Raw genomic sequence first — 21,209 nt, forward strand, 5'->3', positions numbered from 1 at the left:
CATTTATCAATGGCCTCAGATATTAAGACCTGTTTTTAGAGAATATATTATGAATTAAGTGCATCTTATACAAGTTATATAAGTTAAATAAGTACATTTATTTAAGGACGTTTACATATTTCTTACTGGAAAACAAAACTTCTGATCTAAAATGTTTTTTTTTTCAGTGTGGGAGGAAGTCACACAAAGAGTCTTTAGCAATATCGGACTGATTTATGCTTTAACTCTTCTAAAGAAGCAGAAATACTCGCTTAACGTTCCCACATCATCAAATGTTCACCTTAGCTGGTCAGATTCCAGAGAACCGCAAACTCAGCTAACAAGAAGCTTCTGCCAAGGGCCTTTGGTTTAAATAAAGGGGTTTATTTTGGGAAGTGCCTCACAATACACTGTCCTGCACAATCGCTAATGAGGCAGTTTCTCGTAATCAGCGGCACAAAAACATCCTCTGAGCCCTTTTCGTTCTCGCTCTCTGGTGCCTTAAAAAAAGCCGGACGATGTTTCTTAACATGGATTCCTGTATTTTCGCCCACACAGGCATCCCTGTGAATGCCTGGTCATTAGCAATTTGCCGATTATGTAATCTGATAACCCTCATTGCTGTCCGATTGTTTAGTAAAAAGCCATTTTGGTCTCATTCAGCTCTGATACATGCACCCCTGACATCCATTACATAATACTTGCTTACAGTCGACGGCGGCTAATGGCCAATTTCTGTATGTTGTCCGGGGCTCCATTCTGGGTTCTTTAGTGCCTCACATTTGATGTGAAGAACCACATTGGGGTTTAGAGGGAATAAATAGTGAGGTACAGACTGCTGTGCTCAAAAACGAACAGCTTATCTACTGCGAACTGTTTGATAACATCACAAAGTCACCAAAGGCGGGAAACGCTCCACATGTGCAGCTGCTGGTGAGAAAAAACATCTGAAAACATGGACAGACAGTGATGTTATGTAAATAGCTGTGCAAGATTAGAGGCCACGAGTATGCGTTGTGGTGTTACAGCAAATTTATGGGTCAGGGACGAGGAATGCGGAATGGAAAAAGGTGTTTGTTGTGGTTTCTGGCCCTTCTTTTCTGAGAAATTCTTGACAATCATCCTTGATTTGGTTCGGATGGAGACAACAAACATGCTAACAATGAACTGGTAAACAACCGTTTGAGGCATCAAAGCACCCGCCTGAATATCCCGGTATCACTCCAGAGACAGTTGACGAGGAATGCATTTGTTTTGTGGAAGCATGTAGAATTCGCTGGAGAGCTTTTCATTCAAAAACGTTTTTGGCGCACGTGAAAAAGATAGAATTGGGTGGGCGGTGAGGATGGAACTTTAAGGACTCTTTGTATACATAGACAAACGGATTAAACAACTAGCCATGACAAAAGCATTAGCGGTCCTTTCCTGCCAATTTTTGCTTTTTAGTCACTGAAGGGACAAAGCATAGATCATTAGCAGGGGTCGTGGTGTCTACGTACTTGTGTGTTTACAGAGCTGCAAACCGCAACTAAATTTACTGTTAGTAAAACCACCTGTCTGGAGTGAGTCCATCAGGATATGACATTTGAAGCACCACGAAAACAGCGGGAATCGAGTCATTGAGAGAAAAATGACTGTACATTGTCTTGGCGACAGCCAACATCTGCATTTAACCTTTCTAAAATGTTGTTTCTCCGTTCAACATTGTTTTCTAGGGCCAAAAAGCTCACCAGACCGCAGACCTGTCCATTTTGGGGATCAATGATGGCTTGTTTTAAATATGTGGACAATAAAACGAAAAGACGAGTTCGGAAAGTATCTCTCTGGGACTCTCACACCGAAGAATGAAAGAGCGTGGGGTGATTTTTAAGTCACCAGAGAAACCTGTACTTCATTGAACGGACAAATACAAGTCAAAACAAAACATAAAAATAAATGTTCGATACAAGAGAGTCGCAAGGGAAGTAGACCTCTTCAAAGTCTTCAAAGATGATGAGTGTGTCTAGAGATGACTGGTGAAATAGTATAGAAAAGCAATTGAAAGTTCAAGTGTAAAGAGGTTAAGGAAAGAGTTCACTCAAAAATGAAAATTATGCCTTTATTTACATCAACCTTATGTTGTTCTAAACCCGTTTGGTTCAGAAGACTTGGAATATACAAAAAAGGTTCAATGGGGTTCTAAATAGAATTCTAGGGCTCTTGACTCAATTTTAAAGAATGCTTTATGCCAAAAAGGTTCTATGTCAGGAGAAATGTCTTGCATTGCAAAATACTTTCATGTTTCACAGGTCTTTTTTTTTTCTAGTGATAAAGTATGTTTATGAGCTGTTTTATTCATAAAATGTAATTCAAATTAAATATCTAAATTTATTAAAACTAAATCCATAAAATGATCCCATGAACCCTTTAAGATTCTATATAGAACCCTTTCTTCTAGTCGTTGAATTTTTTAAAGGTTCTTCTAAAGATTTTCCTTTTGTGTTGCTGTAAAGAAGTTGCATACATGTTTTGAATAATGATAAAATAATTGAAATTTTTGCACAAATTATTCCAGAAACTGGACGCGTTCCCGATATGCAAGAATACCACATCCCAGTTGCACCTCGGAAATAGGTGCTTTAAAAAAGTGATCTGAATGAAGGACTGCAGGGAATGTTTTGAACTTCAGCGACAGCAAATTCTATACAAACCTGGCACTGCTATCCTTCCTGATGTTGGGTGGTCCATTTCCAGAATAAGGCCATTGTGAGCAACCTGGGAATGGAGACAAAAGAACGTGAGCCAGAGACAATTACTCAAGCCATAATTTTACACTCCTTTTCTTGAAGCTATTAACTTACTGTCTTCTCAAAGACCACACAAATTTACCATCGTACCTTTGACTTTCCTTTTAACATCGAGACATCTTTGACTTTACCCAACAAAAACAAGGTTAAACTGACAGACACGATGACTCAAGATTTACGAAGCTTGAAAACACAGAAATATGAAGCAGTGCAACTGCTTTCAACATTGATAATAGCTTATTTTAATTGAATAGCTTAGTTAATTGAAACAATGTTTCCTGAGCAGAAAATAAGTATTTTAGCATGATTGCTGATGGATCATGTGACACTGAAGACTGGAGTAATGATGCTGAAAATTCTGCTTTAAAAATATATTTCAATAGAACATGGTTATAGGGATAGTTCACCCAAAAATGAAAATCTCTCATCATTTACTTCACCCTCATGCCATTCCCAAAGTACATGACTTTCTATCTTCATATGAACACAAATTAGATTTTCAGGAAAATAATCTATGTCTTTGAGTCCATATAATGCCTGGAATGGCTGCCGCTCGTTTGACGCTTGAAAAATCACAAACAACGACAACGGTTACAGTCCACATGACCCTAGTGGATGAATCAATGTCTCGTTCATATGAGTAATCATGAGGTAGACGATGTGGCACGTGACGCAAGTACATTGTGAAGTTCGAGTGAGAAGTAACGTGAAAGCACAGAGGACAGCGATTTCTTCACAACGCACTTCCACCACAACGTCACCCTTGTGATAACAGTAGACAGAAAGTATTGATTTTGAAGACATTTAGAAGACATCATTAATTCATTGGACTCACAGAGATGGATTATTTTCCTAAAAATCTTCGTTTGTCATAGATGGTGCATGAGGGTGAGTAAATGATGAGAGAATTTTTATTTTTGGGCGAACTGTCCCTTTAAGTTGTAAAACTATTTCAATAATATTTCAAATAAGTGCAGCCTCAGTAAGCATACGGGATTTTTGAACAGTAGTGTATGCCTTTATTTACTCATTCTCATCGATCCAAGCAGATGTTTTTTCTTCTGAGAAATGCAAACAGTGAATTTGTGAAGAATATTCTTTTCCATATAATGAATATAAAGGGGACTGGGGCTGTCAAGCTTACAAAGGACAAAAAACTCCATAAAAGTGCCACAAAGCTTTTATTCAACCATATTTCTAGTACAGCGCTTTAAACAAAATAGATTGTTTCAAAGCAGACATGCAACTCACACAATACACTGAGTCTTATTAAGCCATACAAAAATACAAATAATGCCATTATAATCCTGAAATTCTGCAGTATCTGTCAAAACATCAACAACAAAACCCATCAAAAGTCATTGTCCCGTGACCACACATCATCAATTGAAACTACCGTAATGCTTCAGAATACTTTTAAATAGTGTACACAAGTCATATGGATAATGTTGTGCATGTTTTTTTTTTTTTGTCAGTTTGCAGACGTCCCATTTAATTTTCATTATGAGACAAACAGTGGCCAGGGTATTCTCAAATTTCAGTCTTGGGCTCCACGGAAAAACAAAGTCATACAGGTTTGGAATGACACGAGGGTGAGTACATGATGACAGTCATTTCATTTTTGGAAAACTATTCTTTTAATCTACTGAATTATGAGTGGTTGAAGATGAAAGGAAATGTATATGAAAACAGATGATGTGCCTGAGTTGGCATCTTTCTTTGTTGTTCGGTTCCGCTCATGAGACTCCAAATGCCACTCAAAGTGTGGCATGTGTCCCAACAGAATCCCAGGCTCTATGTACTCTGTCAAAGCGCATTAGCGTCATTAGTGCTATAGGTTCTCATGTCACTGAGCTGAAGCCAGACAGTTATGTAAGATGATGTCCAGACCACCAGACGTGGATGACACCCTTGTGCTCTTCCTCCCTCACTCTTTTCTTTTCTCCTCCACAATGTTTTCCCTCAATGCTCTGCGTACTTCTCTGACCCTTCTGGGGAAAGTTCCAGAAAGTGAGAGATAGAAGCTCTGCATCATGTCATGCTTTATTTAGAGGCCGTTTGGGTGTATGTTCATTGGTAATGGGAATGTTGATGATGTGGCTTTTGATTGGAGCGTCTTCTCCTCTCTCATATTTTTCCTCCAACCTTCCTTTCTTCAATGCCTCTTGAGCCGGCTGTACACTAAATAATTTTTTGATGTCAGTTATGATTTTTGCTTGTCAAGATTGTAACGACACCAATGAGTTTGGGTAAAGCACATGACAGACTGTGGGACATGTTTGCATTGATTTCAGTTTTGCGCACGTATGCATAAAACTAAAATGGTGTTCTGTAAACAAAAGTATGTCCTTGTGCTTTTTTAGTAAATGATTTTCCTGGCAAAGATGTTTTTATAAACCAACTTTTGTGGCAGCCACTATTGGGCACTTTTAGCCCTTTTAAAACACACTTTTCACACTTTCATGCATTTATTTTTCTTTGATCACTAACAATGTCTAACACTTGATATACAGTACTGTTCATGAATTATAGTAGAATTCATTTTTGTAATTTTCCCCAAAAATCAAGTAAAAATCCCACCACATTGTCCATTTTCACCATCTCAAATCTGTGTTTAATAGATACTTTGGCAGATTTTTTTTGTCTTATGGTGAGTATTTTATGTATCCTAAATACACAATTTTTTTGCATAATTTGGCAAAAAAATAAATACAAAATTAAAGTACAAACTTGTTCGGCGTGGTGGAAATGACAATATAACACTAGTTTTTAAAATGTAACGTGCGTATTTTTATGATGGATTTTCATAGTTTCATAGTTAAGATTGAAATACTGGGAAATAATGTAATGAAATCTAAACTTAATTACTAAAATTATTGATGATAAAAAAGTAACTTTCAATGTGACCTTCATGTCCTTCAAAGTCCGTTAACCTGCCGTCGATGAGCATGCCACCCTAAAACAATCCAAGACTTCCAATTTTGCTTTTGAAAACAAATCTCAAAGATCTACAAATTTAGTCTCAGATGGCAAGACTCACTAAAAAAGTCCAACATGTGTGCATAATGCTTTAGTCAGCCTGATCATATTCATCACAAAAGGCCCTGGGTTCTGAGAAAGGGTTTGCTCATTTTTCGTTTAAAAGCTGTAATATGGGAACAGTTAAATCAAGCTGAATCATTGGGCTCTTGGCTCTGAGCGTCCAGCCACCCGCCATACATTCATCTACCTCAGTCAGTGTGTGTGCATCAGCCAAAATATCCGCAGTTTGCCTTTGAAATGCAAATTGGTGAAGTAAGGAAAGAGAAGTGGAGTAGACACACGGCAGCAGAGCTATTTTGTGGGGCGCTTGGATGATGCACAGAATGGACACAGACGGCTCTGTTACACAACTGGAAGGAGAGATAATGGGGGGAAGCATAGAGTCAAAAAAGAAGAGAACAAGATGATGATGTGTTTTCCAGGGAAAACTTAGTAATGGATCTGGTGGAATGACTCCTTTCAGGAAAGAAGATTCTCCACAGTGCCAAACTGATGAAGGTGACCATACAGTGCTTGAACGCATCAAGCTCTCGAAACTCTCTCTATTCTCTCTCTATTATTAGGACATGTATGTATGTATTTATGTACATATACTGTGCGCATCATGGCATAATAAAACATCATCTGGTCCTTGGCAGGTCTTAAACTTAGGTAAATATAACCTCAGATGAACAACAACACATGACATATTACACTATGTCATTGTTTATTTAACAAAAACTAGGCCAACATGGAGAAGCCATCATGTGTGACAAACTAAATACACACTCACTGCTTTTATAGGAATGAAGAGGGTTAGTATCAGTCAGGCTCTGCTAATCAAACTTCTTTGTCTAATAGAACATCAGAAAGCGTGACCAACTCAATAAAAGCAGAAGTTTTGGCAGTTTCAGGTGTGTGTTAACTAGTGGTGGGCCGTTATCGGCTTTAACGTGCTGCGTTAACGTGAGACTCTTATCGGGCGATTAAAAAAAGTTTGCCGTTAATCTATTCTCAAAGTTGGGTTGGGATCATAAAATAGCTTTTTCGAATATCTTTATATTTTCCGGCAATTCCATGTGTAGCCTAGTATATTTGACATAATTGACGCCGTTCCTACTTTCAGATCGCGAAGCAGAGTATTTTCCTGTCAGGGACACAAGGTGTATACTTTTACATGTTACGTTGGGCGACGTTCCTCTCGTTACTTTATTTTAATGCAATTACATGATGTTAAATGAGTTTATTCCAAGTGCATCTTTTTATGGGCATGAGCGATTCTCAATTTAAAAATGAATCGCTCTTTTGAGTCGATTCTGTTCAAAGACTTCATCAAACAAGTTGGCAGATCTGTCTAAATCGGTTCGCGAATCAGTCTGAATGATCTGTTCAGTTCCTCACGCACTGAATCGTCTGAAGCGCGTTCAATCACACTCGACTCGGATTCGTAACAGGAAGATTTAAGAACATCAAGAGCGTTGGATGAAGTGGCCGTGGACTTACAGTCTAGTGAAAGCAAATCTGCAAATGCATCATATTTTTGCCAGCGATGAAGATCTTTATTAGTTGAACATCTTCGTAAGCTGTCTGTGAATGAATGATTCCACAGGATTTCGATTTCATTTCGTTCAGGTAATACATTACAACCAAACAGATTATTACGCCACGATAGCACTACTAAAAAGTATGACATTAATCCGTTTTTTGGACATATACATTAATTTATTGGTTTACAAGTTAAATAAGCTACCATTGTATACAGTTTATGAAATGAACATCCGCCATACCGCGGTAATGTGTGTGTATTGCGCAGGGGCATAGTCACACGAATAGTTCACACTGATTGAAAACTAATTTGTTGAAAAAGGAGGAGGCTATTGCCGGTAAAGGCAGATTCACATAAAATCATTATGACATATGACATTATTTTTTGATCTAACGAGCATCTGATTGGGCGATGCAAAAACGGACTGTAGCTACGTCGTGCTTATTGTTTTCTTCTTCTTCCAATTAGCCTACTATGTTAAAAAAAATGACAAAAACATGATACTGTCACAGTCTACTGAAGGACGTGAATACGGAAGTAGAATATGCAATTGTGCGAGGGGGGCTTGGTCTCGCGAAGTCTATAGCGAGAGACGAGTCAGCGAGCTGTGCGGTGAGTAAGTAGGTCAAGTGCAGATGATGAACACCTGTGTCTGATTGCAGTGATTGGCGTGGAGACCGCATATAAGCTGCCAGGAATGAGTGAGCGAGGAGAGAGTGGCTTGGGACTCGCACGCGACCCGCAGCAGATACCAGCAGGAGTGGAAAGAGTTTTGGACTGAATGGACTGAGTTATTTATGAAATGGGAAGAGTGGTCGTTTGACTGAACCTTGAGAGCTGGAGACATACAGCGAGAGCTGGTACAGCGGGCAGAGTATTTCTTATACATGTGCTGTAGTGGTTTACTACGGTGAAGGCGCACGAGCGCACCTTTCTTTTGTTCTTTTATTTTATTGAATAAAGTGCGAGTCCCAAATTCGCCGACCCTGTCTTCTTCTTCCTTCACCCACCCACACTAAGATTGACTACAGCAATATTTATTTGACACGTAAGGCAAGCTCCAAGACAACAGGAGATACAAGATCCAATAAGGGGTACTCCGCACACAAGATATACTTTTACTGGAACAGTCCTTGGTAGCAATCGGTCACCAGATGATTTGTGACGTTCCCAGATCAAGGAAGTACAGGTGAATGGAGCTGGGAGATTCAAGGGCGATCTCCACGTTGAAGCTGTTCAGGAGACACAGATAGGAGGTTAGCATGAGACTGACAATAATTTGCGAGAAGAGTGTTCTAGAACCAGACCATGAGGGTTAGGAACCAGAGAGTCATGGGTATCGTATAGACGAGACCGGACGCTGAGTGTAAAGTGACAGGGCCTTATAAGCAGTGAGCGACAGAGGTGAGTGATGATGACATGCAGGTGTAACTGATCAGAACTCCGGAGATGATGAACGAGACCAGGTGCGCTGAGTTGAGTTAGGTTGAGATGTGTCGTTGCTGATAGGACCTGTGACAGTATACCCCCCTCCACGGCCAGCTCCTGAGGGCCGTAGACTCCGACGACGGCCCCGTGGACGAGGGTCCAGACGCTCCGGTGAGCTTGATGAAACTCTTGGAGGAGTGTGGGGTCCAGAATGTCATCCCGATGGACCCAGCAGCGTTCCTCTGCATGTCCCGTATGTCCCGGGTCGAAAGCCAGACAAGCTGGCCCGGAGTATAGCGGGGAGTGGCTCTGCAATGAACATCTGCTTGTTGCTGATGTCTTCGGACAGCCCTTTGGAGATGGACATGGGCTGAATCCCAGACTCTTTCACGTTCAATGAACCAGTGTTGGACCGCCGGAACGTCAGATGGTTCCCCTGTCCAGGGAAACAGAAGTGGCTGATATCCCAGGACAACCTGGAACGGAGTTAAACCTGTCGAGGACTGACAAAGTGAATTCTGGGCATACTCCGCCCATGGAAGGTACTGATGCCAGTGATCTTGTGCTTCATGGCAGTGAGTTCGCAGATACCTTTAGATTGGGGATGGTACCCCGACGTCAGACTGACCGACACTCCCAAGAGTTTAAATGTGAGAGATAAATTGAGGTCCCCGATCTGACACAATGTCTCCGGAATCCCAAAGTAACGGAATATCCCTGAGAACAGTAACTCGGCAGCCTTGAATGCGGTGGGAAGTCCGAAGAGTAACATTGACTTACAGGACTTAGAGAACCTGTCCACGACTACGAGTATACAAGTATTTGTGTCTGAGGGAGGCAGATCAGTGATAAAATCAACTGCTATGTGAGACCAGGGTCTGTTTGGGATAGCTAGGGGCGTCAACTTTCGTCTGGTAGTCGTCGGGGTACATTGGCCATGGTGCAGGCGGTGCATCACTGTACAGACCGAGAGGTATCTGAAGCCATACTGGGCCACCAGTAGCGCTGTCTGAGAAGTGCGAGGATCTGATGATGGCCTGGGTGTCCAGAGCCTGGAGACGTGCGTACCGATTCCATGAGGGGAATGCGAAGGTTGGCTGGAACGTAGATTTTACCCTCAGGACCTCCCGGCGGAGCTGGTTCGGACCGGGTGGTATCCGCTAACAGTTCGTCGAGGGTCCAGTGGATAGAGCTAACAATGAGGGTCGGAGGGAGAATGGTTTCGTTACTTTCTGCAGATTTCTCAGGTTGATGCTAACGGGATAGAGCGTCGGCCTTGAAATTCTTTGTCCCAGGGCGGTAGGTTACGGAGAAGTTGAAGCGCGTGAAGAACAGGGCCCACCGGGCCTGACGCGGATTCAACCTCTTGGCGCCTCTCAGATATTCCAAATTGCGATGATCTGTGATCACTTGAAATGGATGAATGGCTCCCTCTAACCAGTGTCTCCACTCCTCCAGTGCCATTTTTATGGCCAGAAGTTCGCGATTGCCTACATCGTAATTTTGCTCTGCCGGGGACATTTTCCGTGAGAAGAACGCACATGGCCGGAGCCGAGAAGGGGTTCCTAGTCGTTGGGACAACACGGCTCCCACCCCATTGGTGGAGGCGTCGACTTCGACCACAAATGGTCTGTCCGGATCCGGGTGGCAGAGAATGGGCGCGGAACAGAATGCACTCTTCAACTTCTCGAAGGCGGTAGCAGCTTCAGTAGACCAGGTTAACCACTTGATCCCCTTCCGTACCATCGACGTTACAGGAGCACAGACCTTGCTGTAGTCCTGGATGAAACGACGATAAAAATTGGCGAAGCCAAAGAAACGTTGCAGTTCCTTGAGGGTCTGAGGTCTAGGCCAGTTGCGGACAGCCTCCACCTTGTGTTGGACCATGAAGATGCCCTCAAGACGAATCTCGTATCCTAGGAAATGAATGGTTTCTTGATGGAACTCACATTTCTCTAGTTTGAGGTATAGTTGATACTCACGCAGGCGTTTTAGGACTTGCTGTACCTGCCGTACGTGTTCATCCAGGCTGGTGGAGTAGATGAGGATGTCGTTGATGTAAATGATTACAAAACGGTTGAGGAAGTCCCGGAAGATCTCATTCATGAACCCCTGGAACACAGACGGTGACTTTGACAGGCCGAAAGGCTTGACCCGGTGTTCATAGTGGCCTGCAGGGGTGATGAACCAAGTCTTCCACTCATCACCCTTGTGTACTCGCACTGGATTGTAAGCGCTCCTTAGATTGAGTTTCGTGAAGATCTTTGCAGACCGGAGTTGTTCGAGTGCCGCAGGTACCAACGGTAGGGGGTATCGGTATTTGACTGTGGATGCATTCAGAGCACGATAGTCAATGCAGGGACGTTGGCCACCATCCTTCTTACCGACGAAAAAGAAGCTAGAAGCGGCTGGAGAAGTAGAAGGCCTGATATACCCCTAACGTAAGGCTTCCTCCACATACTCCTCCATCGCTTTCCGTTCCGGTATGGATAAGGGATAGATCTTTCCACGCGGTAGAGTGGCCCCAGGCAGTAGTTCAATCGCGCAATCCCATGGCCGATGAGGTGGTATGTGGTGGCTAAACGTTTGCTGAATACGTCCTGGAAAGCTTGGTATTCTGGTGGAATGGTGGTGACGGAATCCGTGGTTGGACTTTCTATGGAGCCAAGAACATGGGTGCCGTGGCCTGTGGAATAGTCTTTACAATAGACCGAATACAGTGTTCTTTGCAATGGTTGCTCCATTGACGTACCTCACCCGTAGTCCAGCAGATGTCAGGCGAATGCAAGGCGAGCCATGGACGTCCTAGGACGATATCTGCTGTGGAGCCCTCTAGCACTAGAAACTAACATTCCTCATGATGCATACAACCCATGGATAGGTCTATGACAGAACTGCAATGACGGATGTTTCCTCTGCCGGGTGCTTTGCCCTGAATGGAATGAATGCTCAATGGATGGGTTAGAGTACAACGGCGGGCTTGGAGTCAGTAGGGTAACGATGCGGAGATGAAATTTCCCGCTGCGCCTGAGTCAATCAAGGCCTTTGCTGAAATAGAGTGTTGGTGATAACTCAAGATTACTGGTGTTAGTTTCAAACTAGAGACTGGGAAGGGTAAATCAACAGTACTCACCGCCGAACGTCTGGGATGGACGGGACAGTCTAGGCGATAATGACCCGAAGGTCCACAGTAGATACAGAGGTTCTGGTTAGAGGGCTGCATTGGGATTGAGTCCCGCCGGGTCCCGCGGGACCCAACGCAAATCTCGCGGGAGCGGGCGGTTTGAACTTTGCTGCGGGCGGGAATGGGCGGGCAAAAAAAAACCCTGCGGGATCGGGAGGTTGCCTAACGACATGATGGAGATGTCAATGATGTGGAAAAGAACCTCAAACTGGGTATTTACAGCACAAAACCTGAGCAAGGCAAGTCTGACATTTACTATTCATCTTCCTGATCAGTGCATCAGAATACATGCAGGCCAGGGAAACGAAACCAACAAACCCATGAATCTCTTTAATAATAGCAATACAAATACGCGTTTTTTTCCTGCGGGACGGGAGAAGACACAAAGTCAGTGCATCTCTATTATTGTGCGGGAATAAATTCTCCGAGTTTTGCGGGAGCGGGCGGGAGTGGACATACATATTGCGGGAGCGGGCGGGAGTGTAACACATACGTTGCGGGAGCGGGCGGTAATGGTCAGAAATTCGGCGGGCGCGGGCGGGAGCGGGATGAAGAAAACAGTCCCGCGCAGGACTCTAGTTCTGGTCACAACGGCTATTACGTTCTGCGGCAGTTAGATGTCCTGAGTCGATCTCCATCGGTTCAGGCATTGTAGAGTCTACGGAGGCGGGGGATCGTGATATAGGTGCTGTGGTTGAGTTTGAGTTCCTGGAGGAAGTGAATCGTGGAGAGAGTGCTGTGGTCAAACTGAGACATGCAGCGCGCTGTTGCATTCTCGCGAATTCTCGCGCAATGAGAATGGATCGCTGGATCAGCTTCTCGATCGCTGTGGAATCTTCATAGATGGCAAGTTGAAGACAGATGTCGGGATTTAATCCTTGTCGATAGGCGGACATCAAAGCAATCTCGTTCCAACCGCTGCTAGCGGCGATAGTTCGGAACTGCAGAGCATAATCAGACACAGTCGATCGGCCTTGGCGGAAACGTAACAACTGATTGTGCACAGAAACAACATTAGTGGTTTGGGCAAAAACAGTTTGAAAATGTCCAACAAAGCTAGTTAATGATTGCAGTGCAGGTACATTGGAATTCCATAGTGCCTGTGCCCAGTTCAGTGCGCGTCCAGTGAGTAGGGAAAGAATGAAGGATATCTTGGCATTTTCTGAAAAAAAACTGATTAGCGTTGATCTCCATATACAGGCGACATTGTAAAAGAAAGCCACTGCATTCACCTTCGCCTGAATAAGTGGAGGGTCTGGCCATGGGACTGACTGCGGCGGGTCTGAGATTTTGTAGAGTACGACTGAGTTCAGACAGAGTTTCTTGAAATGATGGCAGTTGCGTGGGTAATGCAGCTGCGTCGTTGATGGGAGGGTGAGGTGCAGCAGCAATCAGCTCGGCCTCTATTCCCAATGGCGGAATCTCGTGTGCCGCTGGAGCTTGCCTTGTGACGGTCCAGTCTTCTGTCACAGTCTAATGAAGGACGAGAATAGGGAAGTAGAATATGCAATATTTATTTGACACGTAAGGCAAGCAAGACAACAGGAGGCACAAGATCCAATCAGAGGTACTCCGCACACAAGATATACTTTTACTGGAACAGTCCTTGGTATCAATCGGTCACCAGATGATTTGTGACGTTCCCAGATCAAGGAAGTACAGGTGAATGGAGCTGGGAGATTCAAGGGCAATCTCCACGTTGAAACTGTTCAGGAGACACAGATAGGAGGTTAGCATGAGACTGACAATAATTTGCGAGAAGAGTGTTCTAGAACCAGACCATGAGGGTTAGGAACCAGAGAGTCATGGGTATCGTATAGACGAGACCGGACGCTGAGTGTAAAGTGACAGGGCCTTATAAGCAGTGAGCGACAGAGGTGAGTGTTGATGACATGCAGGTGCAACTGATCAGAACTCCGGAGATGATGAGCGAGACCAGGTGTGCTAAGTTGAGCTAGGTTGAGATGTGTCGTTGTTGATAGGACCCGTGACAGTTACTTGTTCAATTAATAAACAGTTTGTTTGATGAAAAATCGTTAAAGATGAAACTGGCTTCCCTTTCTGTCATTGTGAGTGTGCGATATTTTTTTTTTTCGAACGATATTCGACTTTTGCTCCTCTATTGCCGAATGGCAATTTTGGTAGAAATTCACATCCCTACGCGAGGCGAACTATTCTCAAAGAATTACTTTTAGGTATTATTTGGGTAGCACACATATTCTGAATGCCTCCGGCAGAATTCAAATGAGCCATTTTTATCTAGATTAATCTAGATTAATTCCAAGATTACAGTAAGATTAATCTAGATTTAAAAAATTAAACTATGTCCACCTCTAGTGTTAACACAATACCAAGGAGGAAAGACATCAGCAATGATCTTAGAGAAGCAATTGTTGCTGCTCATCAATCTGGGAAGGGTTACAAGGTCATTTCCAAACAAAGTGAAGTCCATCATACAGTGAGGAAGATTATTCACCAGTGGAAAACGGTCAAGGCAGTTTCCGGACGTCCCAGCAAATTGGGAAACTGCAAGAAACCCAAGATCTCAGACTCTACAGGCCTCAGATAGCATGTTAAAGGTTAAAGTTCAAGACAGTACAATTAGAAAAAGACGGGACAGGTATGGCATGTTTAAAAGGGTTGCCAGGAGAAAGCTTCTTCTCTCTGGAAAGAACATGGCAGCACGGCTTAGATTTGAACATTTGCATCTGAACAAACCTCAAGACTTCTGGTCATTTGAACAGACGAGACCAGTGGAGATGTTTGACCATAATACACAGAATATCAGCACAAACGCTCATACCAGCTGTCTAGCACTGTGGTGGAGGGCTGAGGATTTGGGCTTGATTTGCAGTCACAGGACCCGGCACCTTCAGTCATAGAGTCGACCACGAACTCTGAAGTCAAACGTGAAGCCGATCTGTCCGACAGCTGAAGCTGAAACTGGGTCCTGCAACAGGACAGTTATTCCAAGAACATCAGCAAATTTACACCAGAATGTCTGAAAAAGAAAAGAATCAAGGTGTTGCACCGGCCCAGTCAAAGTTTTGACCTCAATCTGACTGAAGTGTTGCGACGGGACCTTAAGAGAGCTGTGCAGAAACAGATGCCCACAAACCTCAATCAACTGAAGCAATGTTGTAAAGAAAAGACGGCCAACATTTTTGTTAAATAAACAATGACAAAGGGTAATATGTCATGTGTTGTTGTTCATCTGAGGTTGTATTTACCTAATTTAAAGACCTGCCAAGGACCAGATGATATTTATTATGCCCTGATATGTACAACCATATAATTCAAAAGGGTGTCCTTTTCTTTCACATGACTGTATATACTGTGTATAGACTGGCTCGATTATGTCTGGCCATTCTCCTCTGACCTCTGGCATCAAAAAGAACATTTCGCTCACTGTATATTGCTCTTTTTTCGGACCACTCTCTCTCTCTCTCTCTCTCTCTCTCTCTCTCTCTCTCTCTCTCTATATATATATATATATATATATATATATATATATATATATATATATATATATATATATATATATATTAGTACTATCAATTAACCATTTTAGCAACACTTTACCATAAGGTTCATTAGTTAACAACCTTAGTTAACTTTCATATTGAATCTCCAAAATAATGTAGAAACAACATAAAGACAGTATATTTTAAATATGTGTTTAATTGCATGTTTTTCTAAGCACTATCAATGAAGGCCAGGATATTGCATCATAGAAACTAATGTTTCCAAAACTCCTTTTTCCAAAGAGTTTTTTAACTAGTTCAGCTAATTTACATTGAGTAAATTATAGTTTAACAAGCTACAGTTTCAAGTAGCTTCCAACTAAACTGACTTTATGTAAACTTTATGTATTACAATGTGCAAGCAAGATAATAGTCATTTAATGTTTACCGATTTAGTGAACACAAAATTAATAGTAAATCTCAAAAGCTGGCATAACATGAAACTAGTCGTATTCCCAGTAAACAAATCCAAACCGTGGAATAATTCAGGAACTCAATCACACATGCTCACACATTACAAGCTGAAATTATTTCAAGAACAGACGTGATTCTGTCACTGTTTTAAAAGACGAATGGTTGGAAAGTTTCCTTCAGATGAGCTGATGTGCCTTCTTTCAGTCTGTGAGAGAGAACAAGATTGCTTGCCACATCCTCCCTTTGCAGATTTGGAGGTTGGTTGGGTAACTTATGGCTTTTTCTTTATGAATGATTGGGTCAGTGTGACTTTCCCTAAGTATATGACGACCTGAATGACGTCAGAAGCTCTGTAGACTGACATGTCAGCAGGAATAGAGAGAGATGTGAGAGCTTCATGCGCTCAAACCCTCCAGAGTCATTAACTCTATGAGAGCTCATAGACAAATGAAGGAAGGATTGGATCAGATCAGAGGTGATGATGGCCGATTTTAAGGTGTTATGGTGGGTGTCCATGCCATTGCTACAGAGGCGTCTTGCCCATCTAACCCCACACGTGCCCGGGAGATTTATGAGCCAAATGGACTTTGAACGCGACTTCCAAAAGACAAAAATATTTATTTTTACATTTGATAATTAAACGCCACAATTATTGTAGGTACAAAATTATTAGTGCCCCATAGTCGTCACCATTTAGTCAATTTCGCCACTTTGATGCCGAAATATGTAGTTTATGTGATTCATGCAGGAGTTTTTGCATATGGGTGGTTGGCGGAATCCATCTACAATTTTGCAAAACATTAATTTGTCAACACAACACAAGAGTTTAAGCTGAAAAAGGCTGCCTCCGCAGAAAGCAAATGGAGTTAGGAAGGCAAATAGGCAGGTCTGAATCCAATGTTAGCTTCACTTCCTGTCTCCCGAAATATGTATAATTTTTTGCCTTTGATATCCCACAATCCTGTGCTTCCATTCTGTGACAGGTAAGCTAAAAAATAAAGATGGCATCTGAAAGTTGCGTTTGGCAGGGTCGGCTCAGTTTCAAACACACAGTTGGATAATAGAATACTGTAAAAGCTCTGACAAGCTTAATCTTATAAACGTTCGCATAACATTGTGTTCATTTGACATCTGGGTAAATTCGGACAGTCTTTCTTACAGCATGGTGGACCGCAAGTAGGATTTCATCAGCCGCAGGCATGAGATATAAATATAAATATAGAAAATTAAATGGTGAGAAAAAAATTTAATGAAACAAAAACTGCCAGTAGGTGGCGGCAAATCATTTTCTTAACGAGTGAGTCATTCAATTAAACGATTCCTTCAAAATATGGACTCATCCGTTGCTCAGAGACGCGCAATGGCTCTATTGTGGATTTGTTGCAAAATAGAGCAAAAACAGACAAGGTTAGGTCTAGTCTAAAATGAGGTCTAGTCTTTTTTATTGAACTGCTGTATTAAAAAAAAGGCAATCACATTTGTACTCGTTCTGATATTTGGGAAAACCTCACTTTATATCCTGTTATAAATATAAAAAAACAAGTACTCAGGGACTTTTTTGCCCCATATATGTTGCCCCTGCCCCTGTTAAATTTCTGTGATGGTGGGAGGCGAAGCTCTTTTTCGAGTGCAAGCAGACGGAGGCTCCTTCTGATGTGAGGCATTTCAAGTGAAACGGCTGAAACATAACAAAGGCATTTTTGGCCAACGTTTTACACTTTTGATGTCATTTTTACCGAGAAACTAGTATCGTAGTAATTAAATATTCATTTAGTCATCACCAAAGCTCTCTCTATTTTGTTGTAGATCAATAAACTGTTACGCTGCCTCTGGACTTTCGTGAGGCCTCTTCATGCGCAAAGGCTGCTTGCAAACTCACTGGGCAGCAAGGCAACAAGTCAGCAGCCTAAGCTTTCAGACAGCCTGTGACGCAGGTGCCGTGCGTTTTTCTGAAGGGATACAGAAAACAGCCCCTGATTCACAAAAGGAGCTTCCAAACACAGAGATAAGGTGTAGTTTAGCCTTGCGGTTTCCAAAACGGATTCATTTGTTACATTAAGCTACAAAAAACTTGGAAAACTGACCTTTAATGTTCTGGAACAGCGACAGTAAGTGTTAAAAGGGCATGATTGATCTTGCTTTGGTTCATAATTCCTAATTAAGAATAAAAATATATATAATTGGACCTGACAACACTGTAGTAATTATTACATTGAAAATTTAAGGAAAGTTTTATTATAGAAAATAATTATTTTAATGTGTGGTTAGGTTTTTATAATGACACAAATCAAAGTCAAAAAGTCAAATTTGCATGTTTTCCATAGGCAACATGAAGGGCGATCTGTCTCAGTCAATGTTTTGCTTGGGTTCATTATAAGATTATTTCAGGATTTTAACCCAGTCCCCTCTAAACAAAGATTACACCACTATCATGTATCACAGTCAATGCCAGAACGTCAATGGTGCCCTCTCACCTGCCTTGCTAGGTGTTTGCTTGGGTGTTCTGGATGGTTACTAATCCTTAAGTCTATATTCTGATTTTGTGTGAGTTTGAAGCTGGTGTACACTAACAATTTGTCCTTGTTATTCCAAAAACAGCTTTTATTAAAAACCAAGGCCAGAAAATGACAGGATCTGAAAAGTGTGAAATTATGACTTCATAGTCCAGCGAAAGACCGCCTTTGCAGAAGAATATCAACGCCTACATCACCGCGTCTTTGAAGATTGTCAGGATCAATACCATTACCTTTCAACGGATTCTGATGCTAGGAAAGAGGGGTTTTTTTCAACAATGTGAATGTCTTAGCAGTGCATTACTTGTTTGTATTCGGTACATTTCACTGTGGATTATTTGGTAAATCAGTTGCAATTTCGGCACCAGCTTTGCAAACTGACTTTTACGATATGGATCTACCAGTAATGCCTAAAAAAAACATGGAAGTAACCATGTTTATTCTAATGCCTGATCTGTGATCACTTATTCCTGATGTGCAATAATTCAAGTTCAGACAGATTTTCTTTTTCTCAAAATCGTTCAACACTGTTTGTGCATCAGTAAATCAAGCCAGTGACAAAACTGATCAACTTCATATCGTTTCTCTTAGTAGGATGAAAATAATCTGTTATTTAAACTGTGATTAAATTATATACAGAAAGTGATCAAAGAACACCCTTTAAAATCGCCCAAGCTGTCAATCACACAGCACATGTTTATCTGGACACTTGCCAAAACTCCCATTATGTAACCAATGACGCTGTTACACTGCAAAACGAAGCTCTTACTGTAGTTAAATTGTGTTTTCATTGTTATTTGGTGAAAGCATTCGTGAGTGCGCAGAAATTGCATTGCAATGATGAGATCACTGCCTTCACGTCACCTGCTTAATGCTCATTACTGCAACCTTTCACGTGATGGGAGTAGATCTAAATATAATGCTATATAATCAACACTTTTTACAATTCGTTAATCTCGATCGCTGTTATAGTTTAAAACATAGTAAAAAGATTTCAATAGATTTCTACATGTTATACTAGCTATTTCACATGCAAACATGTCCACCAATCACAGCAGTGGGCGTTTACACTGAAGTCTCACAGCAGACACGCCCCTTCAAACAGAACGTTCAAATCAGAGGGCTAAAATCAGGGAAGGAAAAACGCCTTTTATTTCTAAATGATGACCGTTTTTGATGTAAAAATCATACTAACATTATAAGGGCAACCCAAGAAACATAATAAAAAAATCGAGTTCATGACCCATTTAAGTGTCACCGGAGAAAAAACACTGAAAGACCCAATTTATATTTTCATCACTCTGCCTGCTCGTGATAAAAAAATCTGTTATAACCACAGGGATACAATTATGTTTCTCTGAACTGTAAAGTGGCTTTGACCTCAAACAAACCTCAAAATCAGCAGCCTTTGTAGCAAACGCTTATAAATTTGCAACTTAATCATAACTAAATATTATATCTGACAGTGGCTTCCGTCTTCTGGGTGGACAGCACTAAATAATCAAACGAAACTGGCGGGACCACAAAGTCATTTCAAGTTTTGTGAGGCATGTGGACACCAAATCCGAAGCCTGAAGCCTGCAACCGTCTGTTAAACTCTCATTGTGCCGAGCAATAAAGGCCCATGTGCCAGCGAGCGCCTGGCACAGCAGCTCCATGTGTGTGCCCTGTTGCCCCTGCGTGTGGTTTAAACCAGATCACGGTGTCTGTGCGCCGTAAAAGGCCTGTTTATTTGTGTTTCTCTCACGTTTAATGGTTGCCTCCGAGGCTTTCTTTCATCCACAGAACTCTTTTCTCCATCCCCCGACCCCCCCCCCCCCCCCCCCGGCGCTATGCGCTTGAAGAGACCACGCTTGGCAGTGCTGTGGTGGCGTAGGAGTAATAAAAAAATAATAAGGCTCAAACGGTGATCGATGGCTTTAATTTAAACATCATACATATGTTATTTTTGGTCCATCAGAATTTATTACGCTTGCACTTTCTGTTTTTATGACAGTAAATGCAGCGCGTACGCAACCTGACATGAGAGTTAAAGCAATCAGCTCCTGCCTATGGATCGGAGGAGGAAGGAGCTATTACAAGGAGCCATTAGGTGTCAGGTTGTCAACCAGTAGTGATATATGCTATACTGTTCGCATGCTTGAGTTATGGGATTCAGAGTATTAAGTTGACTAGTGCAGCCTGGGAATTACAAAGAAAATTTGTTTTGTAACGTCAGGTTAATGAGAGTGCTTGTGCGGCAGAATTGCATTGATATTTGCTTTTTTTGCAATTTATTTAGCTGGAAGCGCTTTACATAAAGATCTTTTTAAAAATAGAATTTAATACATCTTATAATGCATTATTGCTTCAGGAAAAGCGATAGAAAAATGTATTATAAGTATATTTAAAGCAGGAATTAAGCCTTGTAATGCACCTTATAACCCATTGTATGTATTGTAAGTTATAATACTTATCTATTCACTGTTAGAAAGTATAATGCATTAAAATACATGACAAATTGTAACAAATATTATAATGCATTTTAACTTTGGTTACAGTTATTTATGACAAGATACATTGTAATGCATTACAAGGTACATTATGAATACTTTATAATGCATTATACATAAGTAAAGTGTTATAATTTTTCCAGGGTTATTTTTATTGTACTTTTAATATTAAAATCCAAACCGAATCTGTAGTGTCGACATCTGCATCTAGAACTAAGATGAAACTTTGCATGCCCTTTTCTGAAAACAATGTAATTGTAATGACATAATCTAGCACAGACGGACTGTGACTCACAAATGGAAGACAGTTCAAATTTAGATA

The 21,209-nt window shown here is 41.6% G+C and overlaps 1 protein-coding gene across 2 annotated transcripts in view; it reads right to left on the reverse strand.

The window, feature by feature from the left end:
* The window catches only part of sugct (succinyl-CoA:glutarate-CoA transferase), a 158,314-nt gene that overhangs the window by 25,238 nt on the left and 111,867 nt on the right, over positions 1-21,209 (reverse strand). For both annotated transcript variants that reach the window (XM_077244130.1, XM_077244131.1), the window contains one exon: positions 2,670-2,733. In XM_077244130.1, the coding sequence (XP_077100245.1) occupies positions 2,670-2,733 (64 nt within the window). The remainder of the gene's footprint in view (positions 1-2,669; positions 2,734-21,209) is intronic.

This window comes from Siphateles boraxobius, unplaced genomic scaffold, assembly GCF_051911475.1.
Source record: "Siphateles boraxobius isolate OS27281-9 unplaced genomic scaffold, OSU_SipBor_1 26, whole genome shotgun sequence".
Taxonomy (NCBI): Eukaryota; Metazoa; Chordata; class Actinopteri; order Cypriniformes; family Leuciscidae; genus Siphateles; species Siphateles boraxobius.